The sequence below is a fragment of the Meriones unguiculatus genome, chromosome 8 (genome assembly GCF_030254825.1).
Source record: "Meriones unguiculatus strain TT.TT164.6M chromosome 8, Bangor_MerUng_6.1, whole genome shotgun sequence".
Classification (NCBI taxonomy): domain Eukaryota; kingdom Metazoa; phylum Chordata; class Mammalia; order Rodentia; family Muridae; genus Meriones; species Meriones unguiculatus.
Window position 1 is genome coordinate 14,774,938 of NC_083356.1, and position 15,565 is coordinate 14,790,502.

Consider the following 15,565-nt stretch of genomic DNA (forward strand, 5'->3'; position numbering starts at 1 on the left):
TGACAATCCCTCTTGGCAGCACAGTTCACTGCCTGTTGTACCATCTGTGGCCATATTCCCACTACACTACAGGGATGAGTAGTTGCCAAAGAGAACATGGACCCACAATGCTCATGGATGCATCCTGTCTCTCAACAGAACAACTTAGCTGATCCCCTGATGGAGGACATTAGCAGATACATTCCACAGAGGAGGAGTGGCAGGCAGTTGTCAGTGTCAGACTCCTGGAAAGCTGGCAGCAATATGTGGCAGGGTTGCTGGTCCCAGAGGCTGAAGGGAAGGGAGGAAGAAGAGAGGCAGGGAGGAGGCTGAGCTTGTGTTGGGACAGGAACTCGTGGGAACCAAGAACACAGCCAGAGATGCAGGGCCTGAGTACTTTAGCTCCTTGCTCTGGTCTGGTTGCTTCCCCAAGACTGAATAATACTTCAAAGGTCAGATGTCAAGAGTTCTAGTTCTTCTGATCAGGAAGGTTCTAGAGAAGTGTCTCTATGGCAGATATCTAAACTGACATCACAGGAGACCCTAACTCTGCACAGGGTTACCTCTGAGCTTTCCAGTATATATCTGTTCATTTTAGAACAATTTCAGAATCTGACTAGTCACCCCATAAAAAATGAAGTCTGTCCCTCCCTGAAGATAGGCACTATAGTGCACTATAGAAACAGTTTGGAGTGAGGAATGCTTTGAAGCAAGGACAGGCTGATGTTCAGCCAAGTCTGCCATCCTGTCCTCCTCATACCTCCAGGAGTAGGCGCTCCTGAAAACTATGGGATGACCTGGGTCATCACAGGAGAAATTCATGAGTTCTTATCTAAATATATGCATTAGTGTAAATGTGTATGCAGAGTCCAATAAGCAAAAACCTGGCTTTACCAATTCTGCTATCACCAGCGGCAGCAGCCTCATCCCTGAGGACCTGGCGCTCAGGGAGGTTCGCAGACCACCCTGGGAATTACAGTTACACCTTCCCCATTTTCCACACAGATACATATGAACATTTTCAGCAGGAGACTGATTCCCATCCACCCTCAGAGGACATTGTGAATTTGCACTGGGCTGTTGACTTCACGGATATATATATATATATATCTGTGAATATATATACAAATATATCCCTGGAGAAATGAAAGCTTAATAATCTCACAAAAACACATACACAAGTGTTTACAGCAGCTTTACTCATAATCACCCCAAACTAGAAGCAGCGCAGATGTCCTCTGATAGAGGAATAGATAAAAATCTGCACCAGCCCGAGAAAGGAAGAGGCATGGGTTCCGGCAACATCCGGTAAATCTCAGATATGCCAGGCTGAGTGACAGAAGCAGAATCAAAGATCTGGAAATCAAAGATCTAGGGCCCTCTACCCAGACAAACTAGTGGGTATCAGGGCCTGGCATGGGGTTTGACTATAGGACAATGTGGGGGGTGGGAGGATGGATGTTGGGGAAATCTGTGTCTTGCTCACAGGAGTCTAAGAATTTGAGGAATTTCTATTATTATTATTATTACTGTTATTTCTATAAAAAGGACCCTTTCTACAGAACTGCATTGGCAGTAGCAAAGGGTCATGGCTCTCAGCTTGAAAAGAGTTGGATAAGGTGAATCCTAAGACAAGATTTTAAGATTTTTAGAGAAGTGAGATGACTAGATCTAGACACATACACACACACACACACACACACACACACACACACACACACACAAACACACACACATCCTCTGTTCTTTGGATGTTGTAAGTGAACACTCCAGGTGCTCAGATGATAGTGAAGACGAAGATCATAGTGATGATGGCAATGAAGATGTTGGTCCTGACCGAGGTAATTATCATCATGAAGAGAATTAAGCAGATGAAGGTGATTTGTGATGTCAGTGAAGTAAAAGTAGTGAAGATAGTGGTTGTGATGAAAACGATGATACTGATGACAAGGAAAATGAGGGTGCAGATGAAGATTATGGAAGTGATGATAGTGAAGGTAATGATGACAGTGAAGCAAATGATATTAGTGATGATCATAGTCATGATGAAAGTAACGATAGTGATGGCAAAGAAGATAATGACGATGACATGAAGGTGATGGCTATGAAGAAGATGAAGATAATGATAACAAAGGCAATGGTGATGGCAATAAAGTAAAAGCTGGTAGTGAAAATGATGATTCTGATGAAAATTATGACTGATGGCAAGGAAGATGGTGATGATGACATGAAGATGATGGTAAAAAAGCAATGGTGAGGATATGATGATGAAGATGGTGGTAAGGATGATGATGATGATGATAGTGATGACAATAAAGAAGATGATGCCAAGGGTGATGAGGATCATAATGGTGAAGAAGACAGTGATGGTGATGCTAAAGGTGACAAAGTTGAAGAGTTTGAGAGGGCAGAAGACAATGGCTATGAAGGTGTCAGTGATGAAGTAGAAAATGGTGATAAGGGTAATGATGATAATGCAATGACCATGAAGATGGCACTGATAACAATTAGTGTGATGAAGATACTGGCTGAGAAGACAGGGAGTTTGAAAGGGCACTTACCTATGGAAAGACCTGTTTCCCTGGATCTCAGATGGGTCCTGGGGAGGAAGAAACACTGCCAAGGTGGTCATATGGGGAACACAAGCCCACAATCTGATACCCAGGGTCTGAGTCTTTTAACACACACTCCTCCTTTGGGCCAAAAGAGAGGGCAAAAAGGCCTCAGACAGCTCTGCTCCCTATGAAGTTAAGTCCATCCTGACCCCACAGGGCTCTCAGTGGCCTAGTGCCACTCTGCACTCTGACACTAACCTGTTTAAACAAATGATCCATGCGCCATTCTGACAATGACTGCCATGGAGGTCTCACACTTGACTCCATGGAGGATTACTTCCATACGTACTTCCCAATTCCCATACGTTACTTCCCATACGTACCTTCAACTGTCACAACTGGACATGGGACCCAAACCCATGAATGGGAAGCAAGTGTGGACTTGCTCCCAAGCCAAGGAGGCACGGGAGAGTGCAGCATATCTAGCCATCTCCAAGAAAAGTAGGCTTGTGTCCACAAATCTCACTAAGAGCAAGCAAGTGTCAACTCGGAGGTAGGTGACAGCTCAGGCCAGCACAAATCTGGACTAGCTAAGCCCTTCCATGCTACCAATTAAAGGAGCATAAAGATCCTGGGTGAAGCAGGCACACCTACCCGCCTTCCCACAGTGTTGGGGGGAAGAATCAAGTCAAGAAAATATTCCCTTGAGTTGGGAAGCTCTGAAGACCAATGTGGATAGAGGTGGGGCAGGCTCCTTCTTCAGCTGCAGGAAACAGGGTGAACAAGAAGCTCTGCAGACGCCCTTATGGGAAGGTAGAGCAGAGCCCATTTTCAGCTGCAGCACTCCAGGAATCAGCCTCGTGGTCCCTGCCAGAAGGGCTTGTCTCTTTGCCTCTATTCTTTCTAAATTCCAATCTGGTCCAGACGAGGTACAATGAACCTAGAAGGCCTCTGGGATGAATGAACTCCAGCATCTACTTGATGACCTAAACACATCATTTCTCTGCCTCCTCCTCTTTCTTTGCCTCCTCCCCTTTCTTCCAAATTGTTGTTTACAAAGACAAGGAAATCCAGAGTCCTCAAGGAACAAGCACACAGGGGCCTGGCCCCTGGCATGGCACATAGGTGTGCATCCCACTCATCCTCCTGGGTAAGGGTGCTGGAATCACCATAGCAGAGCCACGTCTCAAGAGCCACAGGGTACACCGAGCCTGGAATGGGGCAAAGACTCATCTTGTTTGGGTGGGTTGTAGGCCAGAACGTCATTCCCTTGTAGTATTAGCCCCTGGCCACCAAGTGCTGCTTTTCTGACCCTGGGGTGATGGAGTGCAAGAACATGGGCAGGGAGGCATGGCTTCCAGCTATCCTCTGGAGTTGGTAAGATGAAGTCTCACGAGCTGCAAGGATGCAGAGGACATCCTGTTTCAATCCTCGGATGTCCAGAGGGCATGCAGGCTTCCAGATGGCAGAGGTGCTGGGATAGCTTCGTCACAGTCCAGGGGCATGGGGTAGGGACATCTTTATCAACTCCCTGTGGGCACACAGAGCTCCAGGGAACTGTGTTCACGGCTGAACTTCCTCTCCACACAAAATGACAGAGGCCCCACCCAGCAGGGCCCCCATCACCCCAAGATGTGGCATGCACACAAGCCTTTGAGACAATACTGTGCAGAGATTAATGTCCACACGTCAGTGCCAGCACTAGCCAGTCTATCTGCTGGGAGAGAGAAGCAGGCAACACAGAGGGGCATAGTGAGATTCCAGGAAAAGCAGCCAGTGTGGACTAAAATAACACAGTGACAATGAAAACGGCTCACACGGCATCGCTTCATCTTCCCATTCACTCACCCCAACACACATCAAAGGCTGCCTGGCTGAGAGGAGCAGGTGGGGGATATGCGTGGGCCAGGGAGCTGTGGGCCCAATGCCCAGTCGTCAGGGCTACCATCAAAGGCAGCACCAAGCCCTAGCACATCGGTCTTCCCACGTGTGGACCTGCATCCATGCCCTGCCTGGCCTTGCCTATAACCCTGGTTTTTCAACTACTGGGGACAGGTCCCTCTAAATCACCTTGATAGTAGGATAGGATTAGCTAAAATTGGGGACAGGAAGCAATCTGTCTCTTGGGCCCTCGGGAAGTGGGCAAAGCCAGGGGTGGCTTAGTCAAGGCCTAAGGTGTGTTTCTGGATGGAACTTAGATAATCAGCCAGAATCTGATTCCAAGAGCTTCAGAAATGTGAGAAGTTGAGGCAGCTGGCTTCCTATGCCAGGCCTCCCTCCTGCTCCGGGAGCAGCAGGTAACCAGGACTAACCGAAGAGCCCAAGCCAGAGCCTTGAGCGGGCACAAAGAAGGTCTAACAGAGTGCCAATCCTGGCCAAGGGTCCTCCAGGAAGAGCTTCAAGGGGGCTCTCTGCCTTGATGGAGTCCACCAATCTTCAAAAAATGAATATGATGTTTTAACAACAAAACCAACAAAGTCTGAGCCACTACACGTGGTAACTGAACCCCACATGTCACGTTGAGCTCCTAATTGATAAGCCTGTTTGCAGCACACCTCCTTCGTCTGGGTGCCGCTGGCCGTGATGGATACCTTGAACCCACATTTGTAATAAACACCATTCATTGCAGACACAACGCCCATCCTAGAAAAACACGCTTAAGGTTTTTTTGTTTTGTTTTGTTTTGTTTTTATCACCAGCCTAATGATGACTAATGCCTGGGTGATTATCTTGTGCTTTTTTTTGTGTGGCACCGGGAACAAACAATATCATCAGCATTGCTGAAAGCAGGAGAGAAAGAGAGAGGGGGCAGGCATGAAGAAGAGCTAAAAGCCAGAGAAGAAGCAAGTTCTCTGCCTGGCAAGAGTGTGTCTACATACAGAACCCCAAGGGGCTCTGAGCTGTGATCCGGAACCTTCCATTCCTCACTGTTTGATGCTGTGAAATAAAACAAGCCCAAAATCAAAGGGAAGGACTCCCTGCGGGTGTTGGCTTTGTTTTGTAAAAGTGCCCAGATGTGCATTTAAGAGCAACACCCCGCTGGTACAGTAAAACCAGAGGCAGGAGCAGGGAGAAGGCAGCCACACAGAGGAAACTCTGAAGCTAGCTCCTCAGATGGCTGGATCCGCATTCTTAGGGCTAGGCTGGGAAGATGCGCCCAGCAATTGATTTCAAAAGAAAATTCCACCCGTGCACTCACGCATGCAGTTCCACGTAGACAGACATTTCTGGGAAATAGCACTTCTTGGCTCCACCCCAGCCCCAGTTCTAGGTCCTTCCCAATCCTAGCCAGGGGGTTGTGCTAGTGACCACAGTCTGAGAGCAATTCTGGGTCTATTTGGAGGAATAGCTCCAGACCTAAGACCCTGGAGCCACAGGAAACCTAGGCTAGCACATTCTGGGACTAGGACGAAAATCTACCTGCACCCCTTGACCTCTCCAAGGCTCTCCCTTAGGTGCCCTCCCTACCTTCCACCTATTGCCTGCTTGCCCATCCCTCCCTGGCCAAGTAAAACAGATCCCCACTTTGTCCTTGAAGACTCCCTCTTATACAGCATCCTCTCACAAATGCAGCTTCTCAACTCTCCAAGGCTATATATTGACACCTGTCCCTCTGCTCTGGGCCGACACATGAGCCCTTCCCAAATGCCCTCTCATAGCCTTGTGTCATAGCAGGACACAAGGCACCAAACCCTCAGTCTTCTTCTGTTTCGTTTTGTTTTAATTGACGTTTCCTTTTTAAATTTTTTGTGTGTCTGCGTTAAGTGTACTATGTGGGTCCACATGCCATGGCACACATAAAGAATTCGAAGGATAACACATGGAGGTCAGTTCTATCCTTCTGCCTTGCAGAACTGAACTTGGGGTGCCAAGCTTAAAGGCAAACACCCTTTTCCACTGAGACATCTCAAAAGGCTCCAGTCCCCCTGTTCACCTGGAATGACACGTGCATCGCCATCACCATTGAGGAGATGGGCTTGCCAGCAGAAGAGGGGCCTCCAGCACTAGGGTCACCCAAGCGACAAGGCGTGTGGACTCAGCTCCCAAGGAGCGAGCCCCTCTTCACGATTTCATAATAAATAGATTAGGGTATTAGGCACCGGAGTTATTAAAAGTGAAAGATGCTCAAAGAGAAGGCGAGAGATTCTTGGAGCCCTATCTCTTACAAATATGTAATGAAATTTAAATTGAATCTGGTTTAAAATCATTTACCTTTTGACATCATGTATCAGTACACTAAGCATCGGTTGAGAAAGCAAATAACCTCTCAAGCAGAATGAAAAATTACTCTGTCTCTTTTGATTCCATGTTAATTTTCAAATTTAAACTTCCCTATGGCTCCCTGCTTGGGGTCAGCCACTGGAGGCTGCTGCCTGCACAGGGCACAGGAGAATTGGGTACAGGGTTGGCCTGCCTTGCAGAACACAGGCCCTCCCTCTGCAGGCATAGGTGTTAGTGGAAACCAGACACCTTGTCACACTGAGAAAAGTCTGCTGTCCTATCCATCCTGTTTGTGGGCATGCCCAGCTTCCTGGAGGGTGAAAACTGGGAGATGAAGACAATCTGTCTGTCTGAGCATGGCTGCTCCTTTCATAGCCTGGGAAAACAGACCAGAGACCAGAGGTCAGAGGCCCTCTCAATGTGACAACGTTTCTGGGGTGTCCCTTTTTCATGGGAGGACCTGCTTTTCCATCAGGAGCATCACTAAGCCAGAGTCCAGCTTGAGGAGAGACAGCTATGCCCTGTGATAAAGTTCTCCAGCCACAGCGGAGCATATGAGAGCTGCTGTGAGTCATTGCTTCTTCTCAGGGCTTGATATACCCAATCTCATTCCCTGGGGAATGACTCACCAGGTGGGGAGGGGGTGGGTTGTGGATAAGCATCCAGGTGGAGCCAAGAGAACCAGGCTGAGCCACAGCCCAGGAGGGACAAAGGCCTGTCTTGGGTGACAAACTTCCTGATGGCCCCCAATATTATTATTTCACCCACTGAGCTCCAGGAGTCAAAAGGTCTTACATACCTACTCAGGATGCACTGAACATCAAGGGGATGGGGACTGGTGCTGGGGTCTTCCATGAAGTCCACAACTGGCTGTGCTGCTAGCTCTAGGCCCAGGGCTGGCATCCAGAGAGAACTCAGGGCCCAGCCCCCTTGAGGCCTGCTGCTATTTCTTAATTAGTGAGAAGAGACAAAGGGGCTTTTCATGGGACTGCCCAGTACTGTCACATGCCAGCATCACTGGACTGGAAAACAGGGTAGGCCTTTGCCAGCATTCACCCCCATCTTGCTTGCCCAGGAGGACAGCAGGGGGAGGAACACACAGAAGGAAGGGATGTGGGGGGAGACAGTAGGCATCTTGGGCAACCAAGCAGAGAGCCTGGCCCTGGAAATCACACCATCTGGCTTTATCATAGCCACTGGACAGAGGGACAGGGTGTCAGCCACAGGACAAGGCAGCACAAACTGGACTGAGTTCTACAGCTCCCTGAGTACAGGCCTGACTTCCTCCTGGGACACAGTTCAAGGCCTGTGGTGGCTTGAAGCCAAACCAGTGGTCAGCAGCCCCAGATGTGTGTGAGTGCTGGACAGAGCAGACACATACTTCCTAGTCAGCATTGAGAATGCTCTGGGCCTCTGCCTAGCCAGAGTTGGCTTCTGGATCCTCTCAGATCCAGACTCAAACTACGGGTCTCAGGAGGCTCAGAAGTGTGGGAAGGGGATGGGCAGAGGGCTTGGAAGGAGTTAAGAAAGCAGCTTCCATTAGCACCTACCACCAGCACACCACACCTGCCCTGCAGCCTGAGTTCTAAGGCTCCTGCCTCAACTGGGTGCCTACTGGTGCAAGCAACATGAATACAAATGCCCATTGCCTACAACAGGAGAACCCTACCAACACACACACACACACACACACACACACACACACACACAGAAAAAGAGAGAGCAGCTAGTTGTTTCCCTGCCAAAGACAGGGAGAGGTCATGAGGTAGAAATCCCACATACCAGATCTAGGGGGCTCTCTCTCAAAATGCTTGTAACTTTTGGTATTTCTAGGGCTGAGGGACAGAGGAGTGACTGTTTCACAGGGCACAATTTTCTTCAGGGATAGGGAGGACATTTGTGGACTTGTAAGAAGCCATGGTGACACAAGGGGTGACCAAATGCCCCTGGATGCATGTGTCAGCAGTAAATTGCACTAGGAGAAGTTCACCTCAAATGAACCCAACCCAGTAAGGCTATGGGGGCAGCTGGATCTCTCTGTAGGAGTCAGGTTCCTGTCCTGTAGGGTGAGCAGACCTAGACAAGCAACCACATTTCCCGGCAGCTGGGAGGTATAGTCTGTCCGGGAGGTAGATTCCGACATGGTCCCAGCAACAAAAATCACAGAAAGTCCTCTCCTCCTGACATAGGAGGCACCGTGAGCTTCAGCACTGCCCCTGACCCTATCTCCTGACCTCAGACATAAGGCATTGTAGAGAATTAAAGCCAGTGGCCTTCACTCTGGCATTTTTTGGTGGAGGCGGAGTGGGGAGGCACATTCCCATTTGGCTCAACAGTTAACGTCCCGGGATGCTTTGAGGAGAGCATTCACTTGCTTAAATTATACCACAACCATGTGGCTAGGTGACAGGGGTGGGAAGATGTGAGTGTGTGGTGCCAAGGGCCCAGGCTGTGCCGAGCTCTCCAGGAAGGGTATTAAAAGAGGCCGTTAATATGTAGTTAAAAAATTCTCAATCTCCACAAGCATATGCCGTTCTACCTAATTTTGATCAACTTAAATGTAAAAGTGCCTCTGCATCTCCACTCGGGTTTTACCGCCATCTGGTTTAATTAGTCCTTGGGTAGCGCGTCATAAAGTTAACGGCAGGAACGTTTTGGGGCCAATCAGAAGGCGGCTGCAAAACCCTATGTCACTGGGTTTCTTTCTCCTCGACAGACAAGAGGTCAAGGCTGGAGGTGGCTGAGCAGTGGTGGCGCTGGGCAATGGCACAGGGAAAGTCTAGGGCCAGAGGGTAGTCTCCTAGTGAGAGAGATATCCCTCTCACCTGGCAGGGTAGAGCCTGGATGTTGAACCCACCTGGAGGAAGGAGATCTGTCCACAAAGACCCAAGAGGTGACCAGATGGCTCTGGTTGGAGTTGATGCAAGGATCCCACAACATCTCCCATCTGCTTGGAATGACAGCTTTTTGTCAGAACTGTGGCTCTAGCTGTCCCCTCCCTTGCTGGGATCTGCATGCCTTCTGTCATCCACAGAGACACCTGAGGGGTTTGCATCAAGGTGCCCTGCCTCTGTGCTGGGACCAGACTCCAGTGTTCTAGAGACAAAGCTCCCACATAATATCTGGGGGTTACTGATGAGAGAGAGGACATTTCGGAAGTGTGGAAAAATCCCCGCCAGGCCACGAGTATGCATCATTGGAGTACTGTCCTGAGACAGTGGAAGAAGGCCTAGGACTGGAAGGGGCAAAGCCTCACACAGAGGTCTTGGAAACAGCTGTTGGAGATTGGCAGTGACCTCGAGAAGTCTCAGGAAAAAGGAGGACCAGAATGGAACAGAGACGAGCCAGAAGGTCAAGACAGGTAGAAAGAGTGAGGAGCCCAGGGCTTAGAGTCAAGGTGAGGGGCAGAGTGGACACAGCCAAGAGGGCAGGGCAAGAAAGACTCAGGACAGAGATCTACAGTGAGTGGCCCTTCCTGGAGCCTATCTGATGCCAGAGTTGCATCATGGCCAACTAATTCTGCGCAGCCTGCCGGAGCTTCTGTCTCCTACTGTAGAAATGTCCCTAACAGAGGTTGGCCTGGCTGGGAGGTCCATGGCTCATCCAACATTGGGCCATTATGATTCTACCACCAACATGGCAATGACAGCATAAGCCCTGACATTTTTGAGATTAGAGAAGAATTACCAAGTGCCAGAATGACAATGTTGTGATTGTGGCTTCAACATTCTGGGACACTTTAAGTCATGAAAGGGCCTGAGAGTCATGTGACCAGAGGACATTTCCTTTTCTGCTTTGCCTTCCAAGAACTCAACACAGTGGCTAGGAAGGAAAACTCCAAGGGACACTCCATGTCATCTCAGAGCACCCAAGACCATGTATACTAGAGCATAGTGAATGAAAGTTCCCTGTGCATTCAGGCAGGTCTCAAGGAGAGCCTATGGCCACTACACAGGATGTGAAACACATGCTGATGCCCACACAGAGCGTCAAGACTCAAAGGTCATAGCAAAGTCATCCCCCAAATACCAAAATTAAATTTATTAAGAGTTAACAGTTCTTCAGTGAATTTATTAATCAATTTGACAACGCCTGGGGATTGTAATATAAAAATAATCAGTTGGCCTTCTTACCAACATGAGGTGCCAAGAAGGTGTCATTTAATCTTCCAGTGCCCACTGCCACAGCCTGCAAAAACTTATTGTTACATTAATTGAGACGAAAATTTCTCAATGTGGGATTTTGGGGGAGCATGTGTGCATTTCATCCATTTTGCACATAAGGATGAGTGGTGGCTGGTGGCCAGCACTAGATTCCCATGACCTGGCCTCTTCCACTGTACCACACAGCAACTGGTCTCAGGATTGGGAGTTAGCATCCTAGAGAAAGACAGACACATGGGACCTTTTCACAGAAATGTGTGGAAAGCTCTAAACACAGAAAAAGAGCCCAGTCCTTTCCTTCTCTCCTTACTCTGTTAGGTAACTGGGAAACCGTGCCCAAGAGGAAGCCATTGTTTTGTGAACCCTTAAAACTAGCATAGCATCATCTTAGTAGGCAACTCTGGTCCCAAGAATGAAATAGCCCAAATAGACTTCTTTAAAAGCCGTCAGTGCCACTGAAGTGCCACATCCAGCACCCCTGGAAACAAACAATGCACAGGTCACTCTTTCTGCAGTCTGTCCAATGCTCAGACACCAGGGCCTACACCAAACATGAGTCATACCAACTCAGGGATGCAGCCTCCACCAGAGTGAACCACCCAGTCTTGGGAAGTTCACAATGGCACTGGCCGTGCTGTGAGAGGAATGAGTGTGTTAAACCTTCCTGATACTGCTAGTTCCCAATTCCACAGCTGACACTGCATGCTGCCTGGGAGCAAGGCCATCCCCGCCAATGAAAGCACAACCTCACCTCCAGATCAAGCTAGAGAGACATGCACACCCAGGACAGGTCTGGCACTAGGGAAAGTGTGCTCTCCTTAAAAGGCTGACTGTGTGGAAAGGGGGAGAGGGAGGTAATCACTAGCTGGAGAGCTGCGTGGGGCTAGCTAGGCTTAACTGGGTCATTTGGAAAGAGAGTGAAGTACAGATCTGGCTCTTGTGGAAAATTCTCTGTTGACACTTCCTGAGGTTAGTGCAGGCCTGAGGAGTTGTTGGACAGCATTCAAACGTGGTGACATTAGCCATGTACCTATTCTTTTTAAGGGGACATCTCGAGGAGCAATCTGGAATAAGTGCAGTTCCCCTTTCACCTCCTATGTTCCCAGCCAGGTATCAATGGGATCTTAGGCATGTTCTGGCCTCAGAGCCTTCACCTCTAATGATACCCTTAACTTTGCAGGCTGGACTATGACTCTCCAAAGGTGGGTAAATCTTGGTTGTGGAGAGGGGTGTCAGCCCTCAGAGTAGACCAGGAGTGCTGCCATGGTGAGCTGTGTTGACTTCAGTACAAACTGGAGAGCATCACGAGGAGGGTGTGTCAAGAGGGGCAGAGTTCCTTTGCCACTCCACACCTCCCTCACTCCCAGCCACCAGGGACTTGAAGGAAGCTCCTTGGCATAGTAGGACTACTCTTTCTTAGGGTTGGATGGGGAGGGGGAATAGGCTTTAGCCCTGGACTTATCTGCGGTGACCATGAGCTGTGACGGGGCCTTCCTACTAGCCTTAGAGTCTTCACTGTAAGTATATTCCTCCTGAATCTTCAAAGCAGAAGCCACTGTCTATTGGCTCTGGAGCCCTGATTTGGTGTATCTGGAGATTGGCAGCTGTCTTTCCAACACCCAAAGTGCTTGAGCTTAAAGAAGGTACTCAAAACATTGGCCACACTCATTCCTCATTCCTCCTCTGATGTGTGTGTGTGTGCCTAGGGGTTTCTGGCCCATGTGGACATTTTATGTTGAAGGGAAATCTTCCTGGTGATACCAAGTAGTGTGAAGGTTGACCAAAAGCAGGGTTTGCGAAATGCCTAGAACTGAGTCATATGTGTTGGCAAGTCCTCACCAGGATCACCATACATTATATACCAATTATCAGGCTTGTGGTATACTTTGTCACCAAACTGTACCACCTACCACTCACCCACACCTTAGCTCTTGGTATCCACCCAACAGTGCCTGGTTGGCACCCCTATGTCAACCCCAAGCAGAGAGTCAGTCTGGCATGGCAGATCACAGTGCCACCTTTGGTGGCCTGACTTTCTCCTGGCATATGAGATCTGGAAACCCCTGCCTCCCAGGAAGGAATGTGTGTCAGGCACTGACACCCCTTTCCCCCTCTTCTGGTCTTCCCCCATCAAATGGAAGGTAGGTCTTCCTGAGCTGTGGAGTCTGTCAGGAAGAAGCTTTGGTAAGGTGACCTGGGAGCAAGGGATTTCCAGAAAGTGCTGCTGAGGCAGAGTTAATTCAGAGGCCCCCAGGTCTCACATCACACCACACTACCCCAGCACAAGTGCCCTTCTCTCAAGGTCTCAAGGTCTTCTCTCACTCCTGTCCATCATCAGAGGGAAGCGGACTTCTCCCTTGACCCTTTCCACTTCTCCTCAAACCCTACATCATGCTCTACTATCAAGTGACGTTTTCCAAGAGGTTCGCTACATGCTAATGGTCTCTGTGGCCTCCTGGTGGAGGAACTAGAACAGGTACACGCTACTGCATTGGTTTTAAGTGAGGAGCACACTCATCTCTCGCAGCCTCGGCCCGTGGCTACAAGGTTGACACTGGCAGAAAGCCTCCCACACAGTCTTAGACCAGTGGTTCTCAACCTGTGGGTCACGACCCCTGTAGAAAGGGATTTCCCTTCCACAGGGGTCACATATCAGATACCCTGTGTATTAGATGTTTACACTGAGATTCATACCAGTGGGAAATTTACAGTTGTAATGCAGCAATGAAAATAATTTTATGGTTGGGGGGTAACCACAATACGAGGAACTGTATTAAAGGGTTGCAGCATTAGGAAGGTTGAAAACCACTCTCCTAAACAGAAGCTTCAGAGTCCAAGATGGCACAGTCAACAGAGAGTCACATGGACATACAAACCAGGCAGAAAACCAGGTAAGGACACAGGAGAAAACAAGTCCAACTTCTACAATCAGTGTAGGGATGATGGGCAGGGGAGACAGAGAAGTCCTTGAGTCACATTTCCAGAGGCAGTTGGATACTGGCAGATACCTAACAGGTCCTTCATGGAAGTCCAGGACTTTCTGTTTGTTTAATTTGTGTTTGTTTAGTTACAACATGTACTTCACATGGAAAGAGTAGAGACAGCACGGGCAGGCTGGTTCCTCCCACCTGCACCCCTACTCTGCACCACAAAGGACCGGCCAGCCCTGAATTTGGCCTCCAGAGCCATTGTCCCATGTGCTCAAGGTCACGTGACACAGGCATATTGAGTGAACTGACACACATCTCCCAGAGTGTCCTGGCTACTCCTGGATTCCAGAGAAACCCATGGCCCCCCGAAGAGAGATCTGTTCAGTGTCCCTGTGATGACTGCCTCTTGGGTGTCCTGACACTCACTGAAGAACCTGAGGCTTCTGCTCCATTCTGGAACATCAGGGCAAAAAGGAAGCAAGTGAGTATATGCTGCTGTGCTCAGGAAGGGCATGGATTTAGACCAAAATGTGGTTTCCTCAGAGACACTCCACCTCTCAACAGGACAGTAGTTCACGTCATGAAACAGGAAAAAATGCCGGAGGCACTGTGCCTGCAGACTACACAATTCCAAAGCCCCAGTGCATGAACTCAGTTGTTTTGGTGTTTTCCTTAGTCCAGGAAGCTCAGAACTGCAAGCCCTGCCCTTCAGAAACTTCTCCAGGTTCGTTGTCTACGACAGCTCCAAGAGCCCAAGTCCTGCATTCAGAATCAATACCAGTGGGTCCCTCAGGCATCTGTCTTCAGGGTCTGTTACTGCAGTTTCCACACACTTGGCTTCATGTGAAGTTTCAAACTCAAAGGTAGATCTCCCCAAGGATAGATAGAATCCTACACATCATATCTCAGAAAAGCTAAAGGCTTTGCCCAGGCCAACCCTCTAGGCCCCTCACAGATGGAGACCTGAGGAAACCTACTCATCTCTCCTCTCTCCGCACCAAGCCAGCAGCTCCTTCCCGGAAATGAGCTGCTGAAGAAAAGGGTGGGGACAGCTATGCATCAGGCCACAGAGGACTCCGCCTGGCTCCTTCAGCCACTGTAGCATAGGAGCTGAGAAACATAAATTAGCACCCATTAATGAACCCATTTCACTTTATTTAGGACATGCCATCACGTAGCAAAATGCTATGGGAGAAAAGTAAATTAAGCCAGAGTAAAAGTATCTTCTTGGATGGAAGGCCACTAGCATATGCCCACATGGCATTTAATAGTACTTTGAAGCTGTTAGCATTTTATCTGATAAAAAATATGACATAGCGAGGAGCCTCTGGAGACGGCTCCAATCTCTCCTAGAATGAGCCACCCAGGTTCAGGCTCCACGTTCTGAGGCACCTCTAAGCCGGCTCACTTGGGTGTTCAATATAATCAAATGCACGGCAGATACAAGACAAGCCACCTGTTCCTTTCTGACTCAGTCTGGATGTTTCATAGCAGCCAAGGACATTAACAGGGTTTCAAAAAATCTGTTCTCAGGTCAGCCAGGCCAAGAAAAATCCCTCTGTCGCCTTGCTACCCAGTGGCTTTTGAAACGAATATATATATATATGTGTGTGTGTGTGTGTGTGTGTGTGTGTGTATGTAAATGTAAATGTGGACAAAACCTAGGCATGGGTCTTCCTAACCATTAGAAAGGAGATAAGTCTTGGGTCATGGCTGT

At 48.8% G+C, this 15,565-nt stretch overlaps 1 protein-coding gene across 3 annotated transcripts in view; it reads right to left on the minus strand.

Annotated features, from left to right (window-relative positions):
- The window catches only part of Tafa5 (TAFA chemokine like family member 5), a 214,351-nt gene that overhangs the window by 188,803 nt on the left and 9,983 nt on the right, over positions 1-15,565 (minus strand). The window contains exon 1 of one of the 3 annotated variants that reach the window (XM_060388861.1): positions 2,918-3,552. The exons of the other annotated variants lie outside the window; for them this stretch is intronic. Coding sequence (XP_060244844.1) covers positions 2,918-3,014 — 97 coding nt within the window. The 5' untranslated portion in view covers positions 3,015-3,552. Of the gene's footprint in view, positions 1-2,917; positions 3,553-15,565 lie in introns of those variants that run through there. 3 annotated transcript variants of the gene reach the window in all.